The sequence below is a fragment of the Polistes fuscatus genome, unplaced genomic scaffold (genome assembly GCF_010416935.1).
Source record: "Polistes fuscatus isolate 324 unplaced genomic scaffold, CU_Pfus_HIC Scaffold19, whole genome shotgun sequence".
Lineage (NCBI taxonomy): Eukaryota > Metazoa > Arthropoda > Insecta > Hymenoptera > Vespidae > Polistes > Polistes fuscatus.
The window spans coordinates 1,192,509-1,210,822 of record NW_025113095.1 but is presented as its reverse complement, the minus strand read 5'-3'; the positions used below and the strand labels follow the sequence as shown (position 1 = coordinate 1,210,822).

General features: G+C 28.7%; 1 protein-coding gene and 1 long non-coding RNA gene across 2 annotated transcripts; one reads left to right on the top strand and one right to left on the bottom strand.

The window, feature by feature from the left end:
- Window positions 1-5,229: 5,229 nt before the first annotated feature.
- Window positions 5,230-5,537, bottom strand: LOC122515858. The gene is made up of 2 exons (XR_006303407.1): window positions 5,505-5,537; window positions 5,230-5,422 (listed from the first exon to the last, which is right to left on the bottom strand). It is a non-coding gene; the product is annotated as an uncharacterized LOC122515858 (long non-coding RNA).
- A 3,326-nt stretch (window positions 5,538-8,863) lies between these two features.
- LOC122515887 (sensory neuron membrane protein 2-like) lies at window positions 8,864-17,735 on the top strand. Its single transcript, XM_043633381.1, has 9 exons — window positions 8,864-8,903; window positions 9,041-9,186; window positions 14,882-15,036; window positions 15,198-15,360; window positions 15,454-15,702; window positions 15,825-16,036; window positions 16,215-16,389; window positions 16,545-16,787; window positions 17,450-17,735. Exons 3-9 carry the CDS (start codon window positions 14,939-14,941, stop codon window positions 17,666-17,668), a joined length of 1,359 nt encoding a protein of 452 aa, XP_043489316.1. The 5' UTR covers window positions 8,864-8,903; window positions 9,041-9,186; window positions 14,882-14,938; the 3' UTR covers window positions 17,669-17,735.
- Window positions 17,736-18,314: the final 579 nt, after the last annotated feature.

Sequence of the window (18,314 nt, the reverse complement as noted above, 5' to 3'; positions counted from 1 at the left end):
CCAATCAGCTCTCAATATATGGCCTAAAGAGCGCTGATTGGTTGATAAATAGCCAATCAGCTCAATATATGGCCTAGAAGAGCGCTGATTGGTTGATAAATAGCCAATCAGCTCCTAATAGTGCGCTGATTGGTTGATAAATGCCAATCAGCCAATGTGCTGATAAAATAGCTCAGCTCCAATATATGGCCTAGAAGAGCGCTGATTGGTTGAAAATTGGCCAATCGGCTCTTAGTGGATTTCTGATTGGTTGATGCTGGGTCTATTATTAACCAATCAGCGCACTTGTTTCCTATTCTCGCGAAGAGCTCTTGTATCATCCTGTGATCCTATTACCAAAATTTCATTTTTGTGACGTCACGACAAATTTAAAATACCGGATTTAAAATACCGGAACATATGGATTCCTATGTGAAATCAGAAAAACGTCAAAATTTTGATTCGAGGGTGCATTTAAATGCCTTTCACAGTATATATAGATATTTATATATCGATAAATACATTCATTAATATTTTTCCAAGCTATTAAATATTATTTATAGTCTTTTATAATATTAGTTCTATGAATATAGAAAAAAAGGAAGAGAATATAATAATCATTTTTTCACAAAAATTAGAATATTAATATTTCTCAATAGTGACCTAAATAAGATATTTTACTGTGACGAAAATTAGAATAATGTGATATTTTTTATCATTTTTTTTTTTTTAATTATCTCTTATACATTATTCCAAGGAGTCTATAAAATTCGCCAAACATTTAAATTTTATTTTAATTCATTAATGATAGTTAAATTAATTAATTATACTTTACGTATATGTAAATAAAATATGCTAATGCACAAATTTTTAGAAAATATATATTAATAAGTAATATTAAATGTACAATCATGGTATGACATCGTCTTAAAAATTACAATGAATTTGTTACATTATTGAGCTATTAAAACACTACTCTGCGCTTTAAATTATAGATATATGTAGTAAATAATTCATTTCGTATCTTCACTTATGAAATCACACCCGGTATCAAATATATAAGCATATTATTTAAAAAAAGATTTATCTAGCAATCGTTAAACGAAACAACAAATACATTTTATATTATGTAATGCCACCACAATGTGGCATAATAGTGTGATATGTTTCTTCAGATACTACAGTTTCTTCTTTTCTACCCAAATTTTGTGCTACTAGAATATTCCTTTAATCTCTTTTTCATTTAAGAAATTGCACAAAACCCTACAAAGGAAATGAAACTATTAGTTTGTTACACTATCTCATGTAAAATTGAAAAATCTACAGTATATTCTCTGTTGTATAGATAAGAAAAGATACTAGAAATGTTTTTAGTATTTCTTTTCTATCAACGTACCATTAAATAATGAATGATCCTTATTAGAAATTATATAGCACAAGTACAGTTAAATCTTAAAAAGCAAGTGAAAGACTTTGATGATCAGTAGAATTTAATTTTCTGACAGCATTATTTTCTTCTCCTTAGATTTACGAAATTAAGACATTTTTTCAATATTTCTTATCTATGGCCTTTCTGCTTTAACAATTTATTATTCAAAAAGAATAGTTTCCTTTAGATAAATTATTGCCAGTCGATGTATAATAGTATTTTCAATTACGAAGTACAATACTAAATAATATACTTTATATATGTTAGGAATATCCTAATGCAATGTATTTCCTATTTGACTTTTAAATTTATAATAACCATGATGCATTCCTTCTTCTATTCTTTTGAAAGAATATTACAGTACATGGTTTCCTTCAATTCTTTTGACAGAATATTATAGTACATGGTTTCCTTCCAGTGTGAGAACGGAACACTTTCACCTGTGTCTTCCTAAATCTTTCATGATTACAGTGTTTTTCGATTTTTCTTATCTAATTGAAAATTATCTTTCCTTTCTTCTAGTTTAATGAATGATCACCTATGCAGAAAGAATAAGATCTTTAATACTTTGAATAAATATTTTTTAAGAAATTATTATAATATTGGTTTATTCCCAATAAGATAATTATGTTTGCCTATTAAAAGATCCTTTATACTGCTGCTGCATTCTATTTGTAAAATGATTCCCATGGCATCTCTACAAAAAAGAAATTCATTGATACGAGTCCTCAAAATTTTCTAGTAAGTCGATTACCAATAATTTTTTTTATTACCTAGTACGAGGCTTGGCAATACAATTTGTAAAAGAAAAGAATCCCTTATAAATATGATTCCTATTTGTCTTTTAAATTTGTAATATCAGGATGCTTTCTTTCTTGAATTATTTTGATATAATATTATAGTACATGGTTTCCTTCAGTGTGAGAACGGAAACGTTCACGTGTCTTCCTAAATCTTTCATGATAAAGTTGTTGGATTCTTCTTAATAGTGAAAAATCATACGCTCTCTTTTCCAGTACATTGATTGAAACCCTATGCAGAAAGAATCAGATCTTTAATACTTTGAATAAATATTTTTTAGAAAATATTATAATATTGGTTTATTCCCAATAAAAGAAATTATGTTTGCCTTTTAAAAGATCCTTTAAACTGCTGCTGCATTCTATTTGCAAAATGATTCCCATGGCAATCTCTACAAAAAAGAAATTCATTGATACGAGTCCTCAAATTTTCTAGTAAGTCGATTACCAATAATTTTTTTATTACCTAGTACGAGGCTTGGCAATACAATTTGTAAAAGAAAAGAATCCCTTATATAATATGATTCCTATTTTCTTTTAAATTTGTAATAATCAGGATGCTTTCTTTCTTGAATTATTTTGATATAATTATAGTACATGGTTTCCTTCCAGTGTGAGAACGGAACACGTTCAACAGTGTCTTCTTAAATCTTTCATGATTAAAGTGTTTTTGGATTCTTCTTAACGTAGTGAAAAATCATACGCTTCTTTCCTACATTGATTAAACACCTTTGCAGAAAGATCAGATCTTTAAACTTCGAATAAATATTTTTTAGAAAATATTATAATATTGGTTTATTCCCAATAAAAGAAATTTATGTTTGCCTTTTAAAAGATCCTTTAAACTGCTGCTGCATTCTATTTTCAAAATGATTCCCATGGCATCTCTACAAAAAAGAAATTCATTGATACGAGTCCTCAAAATTTTCTAGTAAGTCGATTACCAATAATTTTTTTATTACCTAGTACGAGGCTTGGCAATACAATTTGTAAAAGAAAAGAATCCCTTATAAATGATTCCTATTTGTCTTTTAAATTTGTAATAATCAGGATGCTTTCTTTCTTGAATTATTTGATATAATATTATAGTACATGGTTTCCTTCCAGTGTGAGAACGGAACACGTTCAACAGTGTCTTCTTAAATCTTTCATGATTAAAGTGTTGTTGGATTCTTCTTAACGTAGTGAAAATCAACGCTCTCTTTTCCAGTACATTGATTAACACCTTGCAGAAAGAATCAGATCTTTAATACTTTGAATAAATATTTTTTTAGAAAATATTATAATATTGGTTTATTCCAATAAAAGAATTATGTTTGCCTTTTAAAAGATCCTTTAAACTGCTGCTGCATTCTATTTTCAAAATGATTCCCATGGCATCTCTACAAAAGAAATTCATTGATACGAGTCCTCAAAATTTTCTAGTAAGTCGATTAACAATATCTTTCATTACCTGGTACGAGGCTTGGCAATACAATTTGTATAAGAAAAGAATTCTAATATAATATGATTTCTATTGTCTTTTAAATTTGTAATTATCAGGATGCATTTCTTCTTCAATTCTTTTGATGGAATATAGTACATGGTTTCCTTCCAGTGTGAGAACGGAGCACGTTAAACAGTGTCTTCTTAAATCTTTCATGATTAAAGTGTTGTTGGATTCTTCTTAACGTAGTGAAAAATCATACGCTCTCTTTTCCAGTACATTGATTAAACACCTTTGCAGAAAGAATGAGATCTTTAATACTTTAAATAAATATTTTTTTAGAAAATATTACAATATTGGTTTATTCCCAATACAAGAAATTTATGTTTGCCTTTTAAAAGATCCTTTAAACTGCTGCTGCATTCTATTTTCAAAATGATTCCCATGGCATCTCTACAAAAAAGAAATTCATTGATACGAGTCCTCAAAATTTTCTAGTAAGTCGATTACCAATAATTTTTTTTATTACCTAGTACGAGGCTTGGCAATACAATTTGTAAAGAAAAGAATCCCTTATATAATATGATTCCTATTTGTCTTTTAAATTTGTAATAATCAGGATGCTTTCTTTCTTGAATTATTTTGATATAATTAATAGTACATGGTTTCCTTCCAGTGTGAGAACGTAGCACGTTCACCTGTGTCTTCCTAAATCTTCATGATTAGAGTGTTGTTGGATTCTTCTTAACGTAGTGAAAAATCATAGTCTCTCTTTTCCCAGTACATTGATTGAACACCTTTGCAGAAAGAATCAGATCTTTAATACTTTGAATAAATATTTTTTAGAAGTATTATAATATTGGTTTATTCTTAATACAAGTAATTTATGTTTGCCTTTTAAAAGATCCTTTAAACTGCTGCTGCATTCTATTTGCAAAATGATTCCCATGGCATCTCTACAAAAAAGAAATTAGTTAATACAAGTCCTCAATATTTTCTAGTGTGTCGATTAACAATAATATCTTTCATTACCTGGTACGAGGCTTGGCAATACAATTTGTATAAGAAAAGAATTCTTAATATAATATGATTCCTTTTTGTCTTTTAAATTTTAGTAATCAGGATGCATTCATTCTTCAATTCTTTTGATAGTATATTATAATACATAGTTTCCTTCCAGGGTGAGAACAAAACCCTTTTCACACTGTTTTCCTAGATCTCTCACGATTACAGTGTAGTTGGATTTTGCTTATCGAATTGAAAATATTTTTCCTTTCTTCCAGTTTAATGATTGATCACCTATGCAGAAAGAATCAGATCTTTAATACTTTGAATAAATATTTTTTTAGAAAGTATTATAATATTGGTTTTATTCTTAATACAAGTAATTTAGTTTGCCTTTTAAAAGATCCTTTAACTGCTGCTGCATTCTATTTGCAAAATGATTCCCATGGCATCTCTACAAAAAAGAAATTAGTTAATACAAGTCCTCAATATTTTCTAGTGAGTCGATTAACAATAATATCTTTCATTACCTGGTACGAGGCTTGGCAATACATTGTCTTAATATATAGATTTCTTTTTTGTATTTTAAATTTTTAGTAATCAGGATGCATTCATTCTTCCAATTCTTTTGATAGTATATTATAATACATAGTTTCCTTCCAGGGTGAGAACAAAACCCTTTCCACACTGTCTTCCTAGATCTCTCACGATTACAGTGTAGTTGGATTTTGCTTATCGAATTGAAAATTATCTTTCCTTTCTTCCAGTTTAATGATTGATCACCTATGCAGAAAGAATAAGATCTTTAATACTTTGAATAAATATCTTTTAAGAAATTATTATAATATTGGTTTATTCCCAATACAAGATAATTATGTTTGCTTATTAAAAGATCCTTTAAACTGCTGCTGCATTCTATTTGTAAAATGATTCCCATGGCATCTCTACAAAAAAGAAATTCGTTGATACAAGTCCTCAATATTTTCTAGTAAGTCGATTAACAATAATTTTTTTTATACCTGGTACGAGGCTTGGCAATACAATTTGTAAAAGAAAAGAATCCCTTATGTAATATGATTCCTATTTGTCTTTTAAATTTGTAAAAATTTAAGATTGTAACGTTCTGATTTAAACATTCCTTCAATTTTATGTAATTGTTTAAACTAATATACATTTGTTTTAACATTACTGTGCAATGATTACTTTGGATAATAAAATTTTTGTCCAGAAAAATATCACATTAAAATTATTTTATGTTCAAAGTATATTAATAAGTATGTAATGTTTAAACCAGTACATATGTGTTTAAACAATCTGAAATATAAGTAGAGTGTATCAGAATATTTAAAAAATTGTTAAATAATCGATAGGAATGTCTATTGTTGTCTAAAAGCTAGGAATATACGATCTATGGTACCGTCCCCTTCGAAATCCACCGTTGAAATGAGCTCTTGTCCTCTATGAAAGTACTTTATTAAACGTTGTTTATCTGACTTTCCTAACGTTGCGCAGTGTATAAAGGTAATACATACATCTAATACATAATATTTAAGATTGTAACGTTCTTATTTTAGTATTCTTTTAATTTTTGTGTAATTATTTTAGTGCTGCAGTGCAGTAATTGCTTCGAGGGTAAAATTTGGCTGCAATATAAGAAAAGTGCATTAGTGCATTATAGTAATTGTTAATTAATCTATGCTAGTGTTTATGCATTTTTATGCAATTGCTTAAATAAAACTATACCATAAAGATATTATTATTATATAAATTATAGTTATACAATTACAAATATGAATGAATACTAACTAATAGAGTAACATGTAAGAACTAAATTCTTTTTCTCACTTTTATTAACGTATATGTAATGAAAAAAGAAAGTACATTTCTCTAAACAATTATACAACAAATATATTTTAAAAATTAATAAACATATACTAATAAAAAATGTGAATTATTTAAGTTTACCATTATGATAGAAGAAAGCTGAGGTGTTTGTTCATTTAAAAACCATAAAATGATTGCCAGTATTCATTTTAAAATCTTCTAAACTCTTCTTTTATGTATGTACTTGATACACAAAACAATAAGAAAGCCTAATAGATGCTGTACTTTGTCAGATCTTTAAATACTTGCAAATCTGAAAATTATAGGATTGTATTAGTAAAGTATTAATCAAAATCAACGAGTCAATATATGTATATGTATGATATTTGCATAAGATGTCACTCTCTCTCTCTTTTCCCTTCTTATACTTTGATATTAATCTTCTTTATGTTATAAAAGAAAAGACATAAACTTACCACAACTGACATCAATATAAAAAAGTAAAAACAATTATTATTTTGATAGAAAAGTAAACACAATTAGACTGACAATGAGTATGTGTATTCATGCTGTATTCTACCAAAGTTTGGAAACCTAAAAAAAAGTATAAAATAACATAGCATTGGTATAATATAAAGAAAATTAAATTTATTAGTTTTTTGTATACTTATAGCACGTTCCTTGTTAATATTTAAAAATAATGTATAGAATAAATACAATATACACTAAAAACTTTGTCACATTGCACAGAGAAACACAATCGTATAGAAAAGAAACCACGTTGTAGATATTTAAAAAACAATTGACATCGCATGCCAGAGGAAAACGCAATCGTATAGAAATGAAACATCGATATAAAATCTTTAAAACAATTGACATAAGGCACTGTAGCCATCCTTAAAGAATAAAAATAAATTGAAAGAAAACAATTGACATCTCTCATGCCAACTATGAAAGTATAAATTCCCACACTCTGTATCGATATGAAAAGATTCTTGTTAATTTAATTCTTTAAGGATGGTTACAGTGCTTTATGTCAATTGTTTTAAAATATCTGCAACGAGGTTTCTTTTCTATACGATTGTGTTTTTCTGTACGGTGTGATAAGGTTTATAGCGCATATTGTCTTTATTCTTTTCTTGTTTTTTAAATATTAACAAGATACGTTTACAATAAATATAAAAATAGAATAAATTTTTGATTTATTTAATAAATAAATTATCATATCAAGCTTGACTAGCGTGGTTGGTCATGAAGAAGGCCGAGTTACGTACGAGTGATGGAGCAAGCTTGGTGCATGAAATACATTTCTATTGGTTATTCGGAATTTATAATTGATCATTTCGCGAGTAAATAATTATCAGCCAATTAGCTTATCAGCCGAAATAATTATCAGCCAATCAGGGCTCTTTGCTAATTTTCTTTCTTTCTTTTCCGCGGCGTCGGTGCTGGAGATCGCACGGATACCTACGTCGTCCCGTTAATCTCAGGTAATTAAAAAATATTTTCTAACGTAAATAATTTTCCTATATACTAACCGATTCTTCTAACAAAAGATTTCCTATCGAGGATAAAAATTATTTGCGTAGAAAAAAATTCCATGTACATTGGTATGCATTTCTCTACGCAGTTATATATATCTTGTTTTACGGCATCATTTCTATAGATATCGATTTATACTGATCAATTTCGATTGTTTGGTTTAATAAAGTATATATTTCGATAATTGTTATGTTCCTATATCCTATTTTTAACTATTCGATATTTTTCTATAATAGATGGAAAAAATGCAAAATTCAGAAGCAGCCTTAATGTCATCACATGTCGCTACGTTTCTTGCGGGTGGACCCCTTCGTAATATGTCACTGCCACCATATTGGAAGTCTGTCAAGTGTATATGTTCCAGCGTACTGCGTTATCTCGTTTAATTCAGGTAATTGAAAAGTATTTTACACCTTCCTATTATATACCAACGATAGCTACACACAAGATTTTCATACGTGAGTGTTTTCAAAACGAAATATTAAAAAGTTCGAATGATATCTGTGAAAATATAATCATCGGTGTATGTCGGTTTCGCGCCAAATCTCACCAATGTTACTTAACAATATTTCTTCTAATTTCCAGCTTTTTTCATAGTATCGATAATTACTACCATCTCTAATGATGCTCTAATTAATTATTTTTCATAATTATGTCTTCACAGATCGCGTATTTCGTGTTAAATTTGTTTTTTATCACATACACACACATACGAGCATATATACATAAGTATAGGTAGCTCGTACACACACACTCATATATTTAATTTTCTTTGTATTATACTAATGTAATCTTTTTTTTTCTTTTTTAGGTACAGAGCATTAGCAGAGCCCAGCAGGAATACATATACTCAGTCTAACAATTGTGTTTACTTTTTTTTATCTTCATATTCATCGAGGTAAGCGTTATTCTTTTTCTAAGCTATATAGAAATGTATAGAAAGAGTAAAAACGAGAGTATGAGAGAGAGAGAGAGAGAATAAGGAAACAAAACATTCGACCTACAGGCAATAACGAATGTGTACGTATATTCCAGGAATATTCTCGAGGTGACAAGAGAAGAATAACCGCCGAATACGAAACGTAAACAGCCAAGCACCGAGCATTCGATACTTCTACGAGATATACGCAGAGAGATCTCCATTCCCCTTCCGTCCTTCATCGAGTAAAGATCTAACGAACGTGACGTATTAAACTATTTATTGATTTTCTTTCTAACGTTATCTAATTACAACATTCGACAACTGCTGATTAGACAACTTTTTTATATTTAACATTGATTCTTTATATTAGAATACTTTTATATAGAATATATATATATATTTTTTAAAGTGTGCTATGCCTTCAGGAATGATTCACAGGGAATATTGTACTATAATATAATCTTTAGTATGTTTCAGCTTTTCAGAGTTTTTCTTTAATTTTATTTTATTCATCGTCATCCTAAGGGTAGGATACCCATCCTGCAGTCATCAATGAAGACTAAAAGTAAGTATATCTTTCTATCAAACACTTCTATGATATCTTTAATGGATTTTTATTATAACGATGATATTAATTGTTCTTTTTCTTTTTCTGTTTCAGAACATCATTGCAATCGAGCGCGTAGGCAATGAAGTACTCGTGTGTTGCATCGATAAAATAAAATATAAAAGAATCGGAAAGTAAAGTCAGTGTTGTACGCCGTATGTAAAAGTTTCGTTTGCTCGGTTAAGAAACTCCGTAAGTTTCTTTTATTCGGCTTAAACTTGTGCTCATCGTCATCCTAAGGGTAGGATACCCATCGTGCATTCATCACTGAAGAATAAACGTAAGTCATTTTTTATTTTAAACACTTTCTCAATAATTATAATAATGTTTTTATATCAATGGTCTATATAATCTTGTTTTTATTTTTGTTTCAGATCATCGTTGGAATAGTGTTACAATTTATTAATTAAATTCATTTGGAAATTCGTTTAACACTAGATTTTTTCATTATTGTTTCATTTACTATTTTTTAAAAACTTACAAAAATTGTTTGCATGAAGAAATGGGTAGAGGGGAGGAATTAATATTTACATATATTTCATTATGGTATTAAAAATCAACGTATATTTTAAAAAAATAATATTAAAATTTTATATATATGTAGCATATGTATCAAAGAAATTTAATATGAGTCAAATTGGTTTATTGTTAGTCCATTAATCTAGTGTTAATTGAATTAACTGCATGCAATGCAGTTGTAGAATCAGTGTTAGTGCATCGTCATCGTCATCCTAAGGGTAGGAGACCCATTGTGCATTCATCGATGGAGATACAAAGTGAGTATATTTTTGTATTTAATAATTCAACAAACATTTTAATTGTTTTCAATAATAGTAATGATATTAATAGTATTGTTTTTTATTTCTGTTTCAGATTGCAATCGTGCGCGAAGCAATATACGGGAGTGTTGTATCGATTGAATATAATTAAAATCACGGATTAGAAGCACGTTCGTTCGCTCATTTCAATTCGTTCGTGTTACGCGATTCTATTAGAAATTTTTCATATTAAATTAACTGCGACCAAAGCAGTAATTGCATTAGATTTTGTTCGACAAAAGTTGTATTTTTATTTTAAAACAGTCGCACAGACTGTTCGCGTATTAGAATCAGTGCATCAATGAAGATTTTTTTACTTGCATTGACTGTGTGCAAAGCAGTCTTTGGAAGCAGTTGTAGAATCAGTGATCGGGCGCATAATAAATTAAAATAATACGCGAATTAGAGCCAGTGTTGTTCGCCGTATAATAAAATTTCGGTTTCGCGATAAGAAACTCATCTATAGTTTCTTATTTTCGTTTATACCGCGTTTTTAGATTCACGCGAGGTGCATCACCATGGTGCAATTGAATTTCATCCTATTGGAATGCATTGTAAGTATCTATTTTTATTTATATTTTATTTGAATTTATTTTATATGATTTTGGATTGTATCGCAGATAACTTAACGTTATGTTCTATTTTATGTTACAGATAAGACGATGGATTTTCTTCCCTTTCAATGATGTGGAATGGATTCTTCGATGGATCTTGGATGGATCTTCGATGGATCATCGATGGACTTTTGGTGGATCTTCTTCAATACCAAATGGAGGAACTCTTCGATCAGACTACAATACTTGCTGCGAAGTAGGGGTGTTTTGGAGCCATCGTAGAACTTCTTACGCAGTGAGTCAAAAAATTTAAAGTCCCTCCGGTGCTCAATCATGCCGAGGATGAAAGGTCCTAATCGGCACGAGTTACTGGTTGTAATTATTTAAAGAAATTATTGACGAGCACATGAGTAATTCTTCTTTAGGAATTACTCATGAAAATTGTATATTGTATTGTATATTGTATTGTATATTTTATATTAGTTCAGGATAGGTTTTCTTGTCTCAACAGTTAAATTCATTTAATTAATAATGCAATTAACTAATGCACTTTCTTTTTTATTACGTGTTTTGTTCGTGGTTAGTAGTGGTGAAATCGAGCATTAATTTACTCTTATTCGTCCAGAAAAGCATGTAATAAATGTCTTACATGCATTACTTCGTACTTAGTTTATCTAATCGCGATTAATTTTGATGTATCGATATTTCGATATTATAAATAAATGAGCAAGAAGACAAACTCATTCGCGACGGATAGATTCTAGCAATTAAGTGGTGGCTCAAAGCCCAGTTCTTTTATTAGAACAGCCAACTTAATGAAAGGAGTCGTCCGAGGTTTTTAAATATATTAAAAGATATTAAAAGATATTAATAGATATTAAAAGTCATTATTTATTAAATAAATTGTAGAGTCCTTAGTCGCTTAGATGATTTTTTATAAAAATGTATTTATGTGTTATATATTTATGTGTCTTTAATCATATTTTTTAGATCAGGATTTTCAGCTTCTAATATACTAATCTCCCGTTTCTCCCCCCTATACTTTCTGCGTTCTCATCTATACGTGTGCCCAGGTGCTACTCGTATGGGTGAGAAACGGTTAGTATAGGTTTAGTTTTAAGTTTTTCCCCTATTGGCGGCTGTCATTGTGTTAGTGATTGCACGATGTACTTTACACCTGTATGTGCGTTTAGGTAGTGTGTACTGTACATCGTTTCGTGATAATTTTTAATTAATGCATTATTTATCACTTAGAATACTACTTAGTATAGCACACCTAGAGCTAGGTGTGATATGAAAACTACACATGGTTGTATTTTTCTATTTATATTAAATTTTTCTAATTTTTTTTTCTTTATAAAATCGTTTTGCATAGTAGAGTTTACCGCATTTATTTGTGGAAATTATAATATACTCGTATATAACTAGTATGCATATATACTAGTTTATACTTGTATTTTTGCATTAGTCATTTATGCAATAATCACTAGCCTTGGCAGACGATTACAGCAATTGGTACGTACCCCCATGAGTTTAGAAAACACGCGTTTGAACTAGGGTGTCGGAGGTGCCCCGGGGCATGCTCTCTAGTTTAGGCTTTTGCACCCTGGTGGTATGTGAGAGAATCGTGGAGTGGGTGGGTGGGTACGCATGTGTATTTGCTCTTTTTAAATATGGGTAATTGGCAGGCAGGTAGCATACTTCTTTGAGCGAATGTGAAAACTTTAATTTTAAGTAGGTAGGATCCAGGAAAGGCACGAGGTTTGCTTCCACTCCGGAGTGGAAATTTCGCCTCCTGGTTTATACAGAATTGTTACAAAAAATATTTTTTTTTATTCATTCTATTATGCTTCTTTTGTAAATTTATTTTGTAACTCTTCTGTAATTTTTATTATGTATCATGAGATTCAAAGGAATTTGCAACGATTTGAAAGATTTATTTCTATTTCGATTTTATCTCGAACGAGATAGAGTCGAACAAACAAGCAAATACTTTGATCCATTTGATACTTAGTTTTAAGTATTATGATATTAGCACTTCGCACAGTCGCGATTTTCTCAATTATAAATATTTGATATAATTCAATATAACGAATGAATGAAATGAAAATATTGCAAGAAAATGCATAACATTTGTTGCATTATTTATTTCAATTCTATTTTATTTTTTGATATTAAAAGTGCGATGTGTTATTAGGTCATCGATTATTGACTGCTTGGACATTCGTTTAATTGTGCTCGTGTATATATCAATCAACTATGAGTTATTGATACTTCACGAGCTTTACTATAATGAACAGAGAATGTATATTCATTTTTTAATAATTGAGAATTAGAATAGTAACATAACACGAGTTATCTTGCTCGCACGTAGAAAATGTCCAATGCAGTTTTCAGGAATGAAGAAAGAAGAGGCTAAATGCCGAAGAGGCGAATGCCGAAGAGGCCCCCACTTAATTGTGGCTGAAGAGGGCAACTACATAGATTATTGAGCTATTTTCATAGGTTCAACATCAAGTTCGAACCTATCGACAATAGTTCTCTAGTCATATTATATATTTTATTATATTACTTGCTTGCTCGTCAATAATTTGTAGTTGTAATTGGAGATGATGGACCATTCCATCTCCTTGGCACACCAAATCTGTGTCTACATCGTCCAAAAGGTGCACAAGTTTTTAGTTAGTTAGAGTCAAAAATATTACTATTCTCGTATTATTAAATTTTAAAGTTTGATTAACGTTCGGTAAATATTACAGTCATTTTTTTTTCTTGTTTCTTTTTTAAGATATTTTACTGTGATTGTACTTTATTAAATTTGCAATTGTTCTTTTGTATATAACGTAGTTTTAAAATATTTTTATTAATAACTTCTTATAATATTTGTACTTTACCTGTTTCTTAATTAATTCTATTTTTTAATGTAAAATCACGCGTTTAAATTTTATTTATTTTTACAAACGGTAAATAGAGATTGAATAACAATAAATAGGGAATTCAAATGAAAAATGCATCTATGAATTGGACCACTTATATGTTAGGCTATTTCATAATTTGATTCTATGATTAATATAGTCTTCTTTTTGTTACAGGTGATCATCGTTGGATTTAACTTCAATCCTCTTCAATTTTCTTACATTACTTTTTTCATGTCTATTATTGAAAATACATATATACATGCATTTCTGAAGGCACACACATTTTTATACACTAAAAATTAACTATAATTATTTAAAATTCTATTAGAATATATAATTAGTAAAATATAATAGTTTAGTATTATATAATATAATTTAGTATTATATAATATAATAGTATTAATCGAAAATAAACACAAAATATCAACGCGCTTTGAAATTAGAAATTTGAAAAATTTAGCTTCCATGATTGATTAATTTTTTTAATTCGAAAAAGAAGGTTGGCAAATCTGATAAAAATATAAATAAATGATAAATAGAGCAGGTAATAATAAATGCATTTCCTAACACTGATTAACATTGATAACTAAAATGTGTGGTATTATTCTTAGGCAAGGATTATAGAACACGATTTTGATATGTTGCATGCATTCGTAGAATTAATAAATTATATAAAAACCTGCAACGATACTTATCGACACTATAATTTCATATAAAAAAAAAAAAAACGTACGAACGTATTACTTTTTAATAGCAACATTATTTTGAATGCCTTTAGTATGATACCAACCTCGCATAGTTGATATGCAATACGTTTGTAAAAGGATAAAATAGAAATTCAGAAACATGCGTAAATCATCGAAAGGTTGCATCACCGTGATCTTATTTTTGTGTGCCGTTATCTTAATTATTATTGGATTAGTATTGTCGACCAAACAAACGTTGTATAATAATTTAATAAAAACAATTCGTTCGGTATGACAAAGCTTATAATCGTAAAAAAAACAAAATAAAGCAGAGTAAAAAAAATAATTGATCTATTCGTGTTCTTTCATAGGAAAAATTATTAATAGATAATACAAAAGCTTACGAATTTTGGTCATCCCCTCAGGAAATGACATACACTATAAATATTTTCCATGTTGAAAATCCGGATGATGTGTTGCAAGGTGAACTGCCGAGGCTTATGGAACGTGGCCCTTACGTTTACGAGTAAATTTTTCTAACAAATTTTTGTAGAGATTAATTAATTAATTAATTAATTATTATTATTATTATTATTATAAATATAAAATTATATATAAATGATCATTTATTTATTTTACTATATGTATAATACGTCATTTATGTATGTAATTCGATTGATTATATAGCTTAATCGTTGAAAAAGAAATATTAAGTGTAAACGAGATACGAGATGAAATAACTTTTAACATAAAAAAAACATATCATTACAACGACGAACGAAGTGGCGAACTTTCCGAAAACGATGAAGTTGTAATTTTAAATGTAGCTTATCTTGGTGCTGTAAATACGGTAACGTAATTGTATTTAATTGAAAATATACGCGTTACACATTATCAAATATTTTCAATATAATATTAAAGGATTTAACGTGTTTATGAATAGCTCGCAGGTTTTTCGTTATCTTTACTCAAACAATATGGTGTAGCAATAGATAAATTATTCACCGAAAAGAATCCCCTTTTCGTCAAAGCTAAAGTAAAGGATTTACTTTTCGACGGTATCCCAGTGTTCTGCGATATCACTAAACATGAAAAAATGAAATTAATCTGCATGACGTTAAAGGGAAGAAAACCACCAATTTTATGGAACACCGATATTGAAAATCATTACATGTATAGCTTATTAGGCACGGTATTAGATATTTTATATTTTATTAGAAATGATTTACATATTTAATTGTTGTAAATTATTTGGAATACTCGTAAAATTTGTATTCTTCTCAAAAAATGTATATTTGTATGTTCACGATAAAGAGAAATGGAACATGGTTTGGTCCAATAACGAGTAACAGAGGTTTACAAAATCCAACATTGTTAGGAGAAATAACGTCGATCCATAACAAACGAGCACAAACATATTGGACATCTGAGGAATGCAATGCTATTAAGGGAACAGATAGTTTAATATTTCCTTTTTACGATGAACCACCTCAACGTATTTACATTTACATTTATGAATTATGTCGGTGAGAAAAAAAACGCGTCTGAATTAAAAAGTTTCAAGCCTCAACTTGGAAATAAAAATTAAATTTCATCTCTTTTGTGTTAGGCTCGAAACTTTTTAATCCATCCATCCAAAAAAAGAAAAAGAAAAAAGAAATGTAACAGGTAATTGCGTCCGTGTAAAAATATTTCTTTTTACAGACATTTTTTTATAGACTATCAAAGAAGTGAAAAATATAATGAAATGTACGATGTATGGCGTTACAGTAATTCGATCGAAAATTGGAGTTACAATCACTCCGAATGTTATTGTCCAGTTTCTAAAAAGAAAAAAACATGTCCCCCTAGTGGTCTCATGGACGCTAACAAATGTATGGTAAATGTTATAATTAATTTTTAGTTAATTTCGAATTAAAAAAAAAAAACACTCTCGAGCTTAATTTTGGGAATTTTCATATTTTTCAATGAAAAATATCTGAACGATTATCCATCGTCTTTTTTATATTTATAACATGGTGAATCCCTTCACAGAAAATCCCGGTATTTATATCGGAGCCGCATTTTCTTAACGCCGATCCCGTAATTTTGGATTACGTACCAGATTTGATTCCAAGCGAGGAATTGCATTCGAGTTACATATTGATCGACCCACTTACCAGTAATCCTATCGAAGGTTACAGAAAATCTCAAGTTAATATGAAGATAACATCGTATCCGATCGATTTGCTTGCCAACGTAACCGACGGATATTTTCCCATTATATGGATGAACGAGGTTTGATTTCATTATTTTTTTCAAATGATTACGATATAAATTAATTCACATCATCGATTTATTCTCTCTCTCTCTCTTATCATTTGATATTTTTCACATATTTATTTATATATTTTTATTTTCTATTAGGACGGATAAAATAATATCCAGTCCTTTGATAGATAATTTACAAAATATTAACACATTTATCTCTTCATATTTATCTTACATTTATAATTTATATTCGCTGTCATAACATATACAATAATACTATTTAACACGAATAATTCATTCCAGGAACTCGATATTAATATTAAATTACAAATAATAACGATTATAACCATTACAGATCTAACGATATAAATCCAAGTCATTAATACATTGAAATCAGAGTTTCTTAAAATATAACTGACGACCTCATACGTGATTGCAACAATTTCAACAAAATTAACAAATTATTCAACGCTCAATGACCAATATAATTCATTCAAATGTCCACGAATTTAGTGATCGAGGTCACCAAGTGGTAAAATTTAAGAAGCTCTGATTCAAACGAACAAAAATTATTCATCTACGATAACTGTACAAAAGAATATGTAAACGAAAAAAAAAGAAACAAACAAACAAACAAAACAAGATATTTTCGCTCCACTAATAAATAATAAATGAAATGTCGTACACAGGGTGGAATGCAAAATGCAGCTTTTCTCGACGTATTATCAACGACTTACAAACTCAGAAGACTTGTCTCAATTTTACAATGGCTACCGGCAGCTATCGGTGTATTTCTGCTTATTTTGATATTAATTTGTTACAAATTACCCATACCAAGAAAACAAGTACAATCGGTTAATCCAATTGCAAGGATTAATCCTAATTTCGTATCATCGAATATACAATGACTCGGATATTTGCCTCGTGAAAGACACGTAAGTCTTTGTTATAAATAATAAATCAATTATATGATGATTTTTCTTTTCGTTACGTTTGTTAATTTCGTTCATTTTTTTTTTAATTTAAATATCCGATTTCTATTTATAAGAAAAATATAAACATTGTCGTTTAATGCGAATAACGTTCCAACATAATTGTTGATTGAACGATGTCATATAATTAATTATTTACATTTAATATAATATACGTTAAAGTATATTTTAAAATTAGCGTTCAATAATATTTTATTTAATTAATCATTTTTATTATAAAATATTTCATTAGTTTTGATTATAAAATTAAATAAAAAATTAAATATTTTATATTGATGACGGAATATTATTCCTTTCAATCATAAAAAACAAAATTAATTGTTAATTAAATTAAATAAAAATATTATTCAACGCTAAATGCTTATAAACTATTTATATACAATTGTATTACAAAATTTATACGGCGAACGATAATTCATTTTTTAAAATTTCTTACATAAAATGCAGATCGAATCTAATTGAAGAAAATTGGATATTTAAGAAAAAATATTAAAAAAAAAAAACAAAATTAATTTCCGAGATCTAATTTTGTGATTTAATTTTTGTGACTAACACGATTCAA

Excerpts from the sequence above, each read along its gene's own strand:
- LOC122515887 (XM_043633381.1), top strand. The coding sequence starts at position 14,939 with ATGACATACACTATAAATATTTTCCATGTTGAAAATCCGGATGATGTG. Across the intron at positions 16,037-16,214 it reads TACATTTATGAATTATGTCG|ACATTTTTTTATAGACTATC; the intron begins GTGAGAAAAAAA and ends TTCTTTTTACAG. Across the intron at positions 16,788-17,449 it reads CCATTATATGGATGAACGAG|GGTGGAATGCAAAATGCAGC; the intron begins GTTTGATTTCAT and ends TGTCGTACACAG.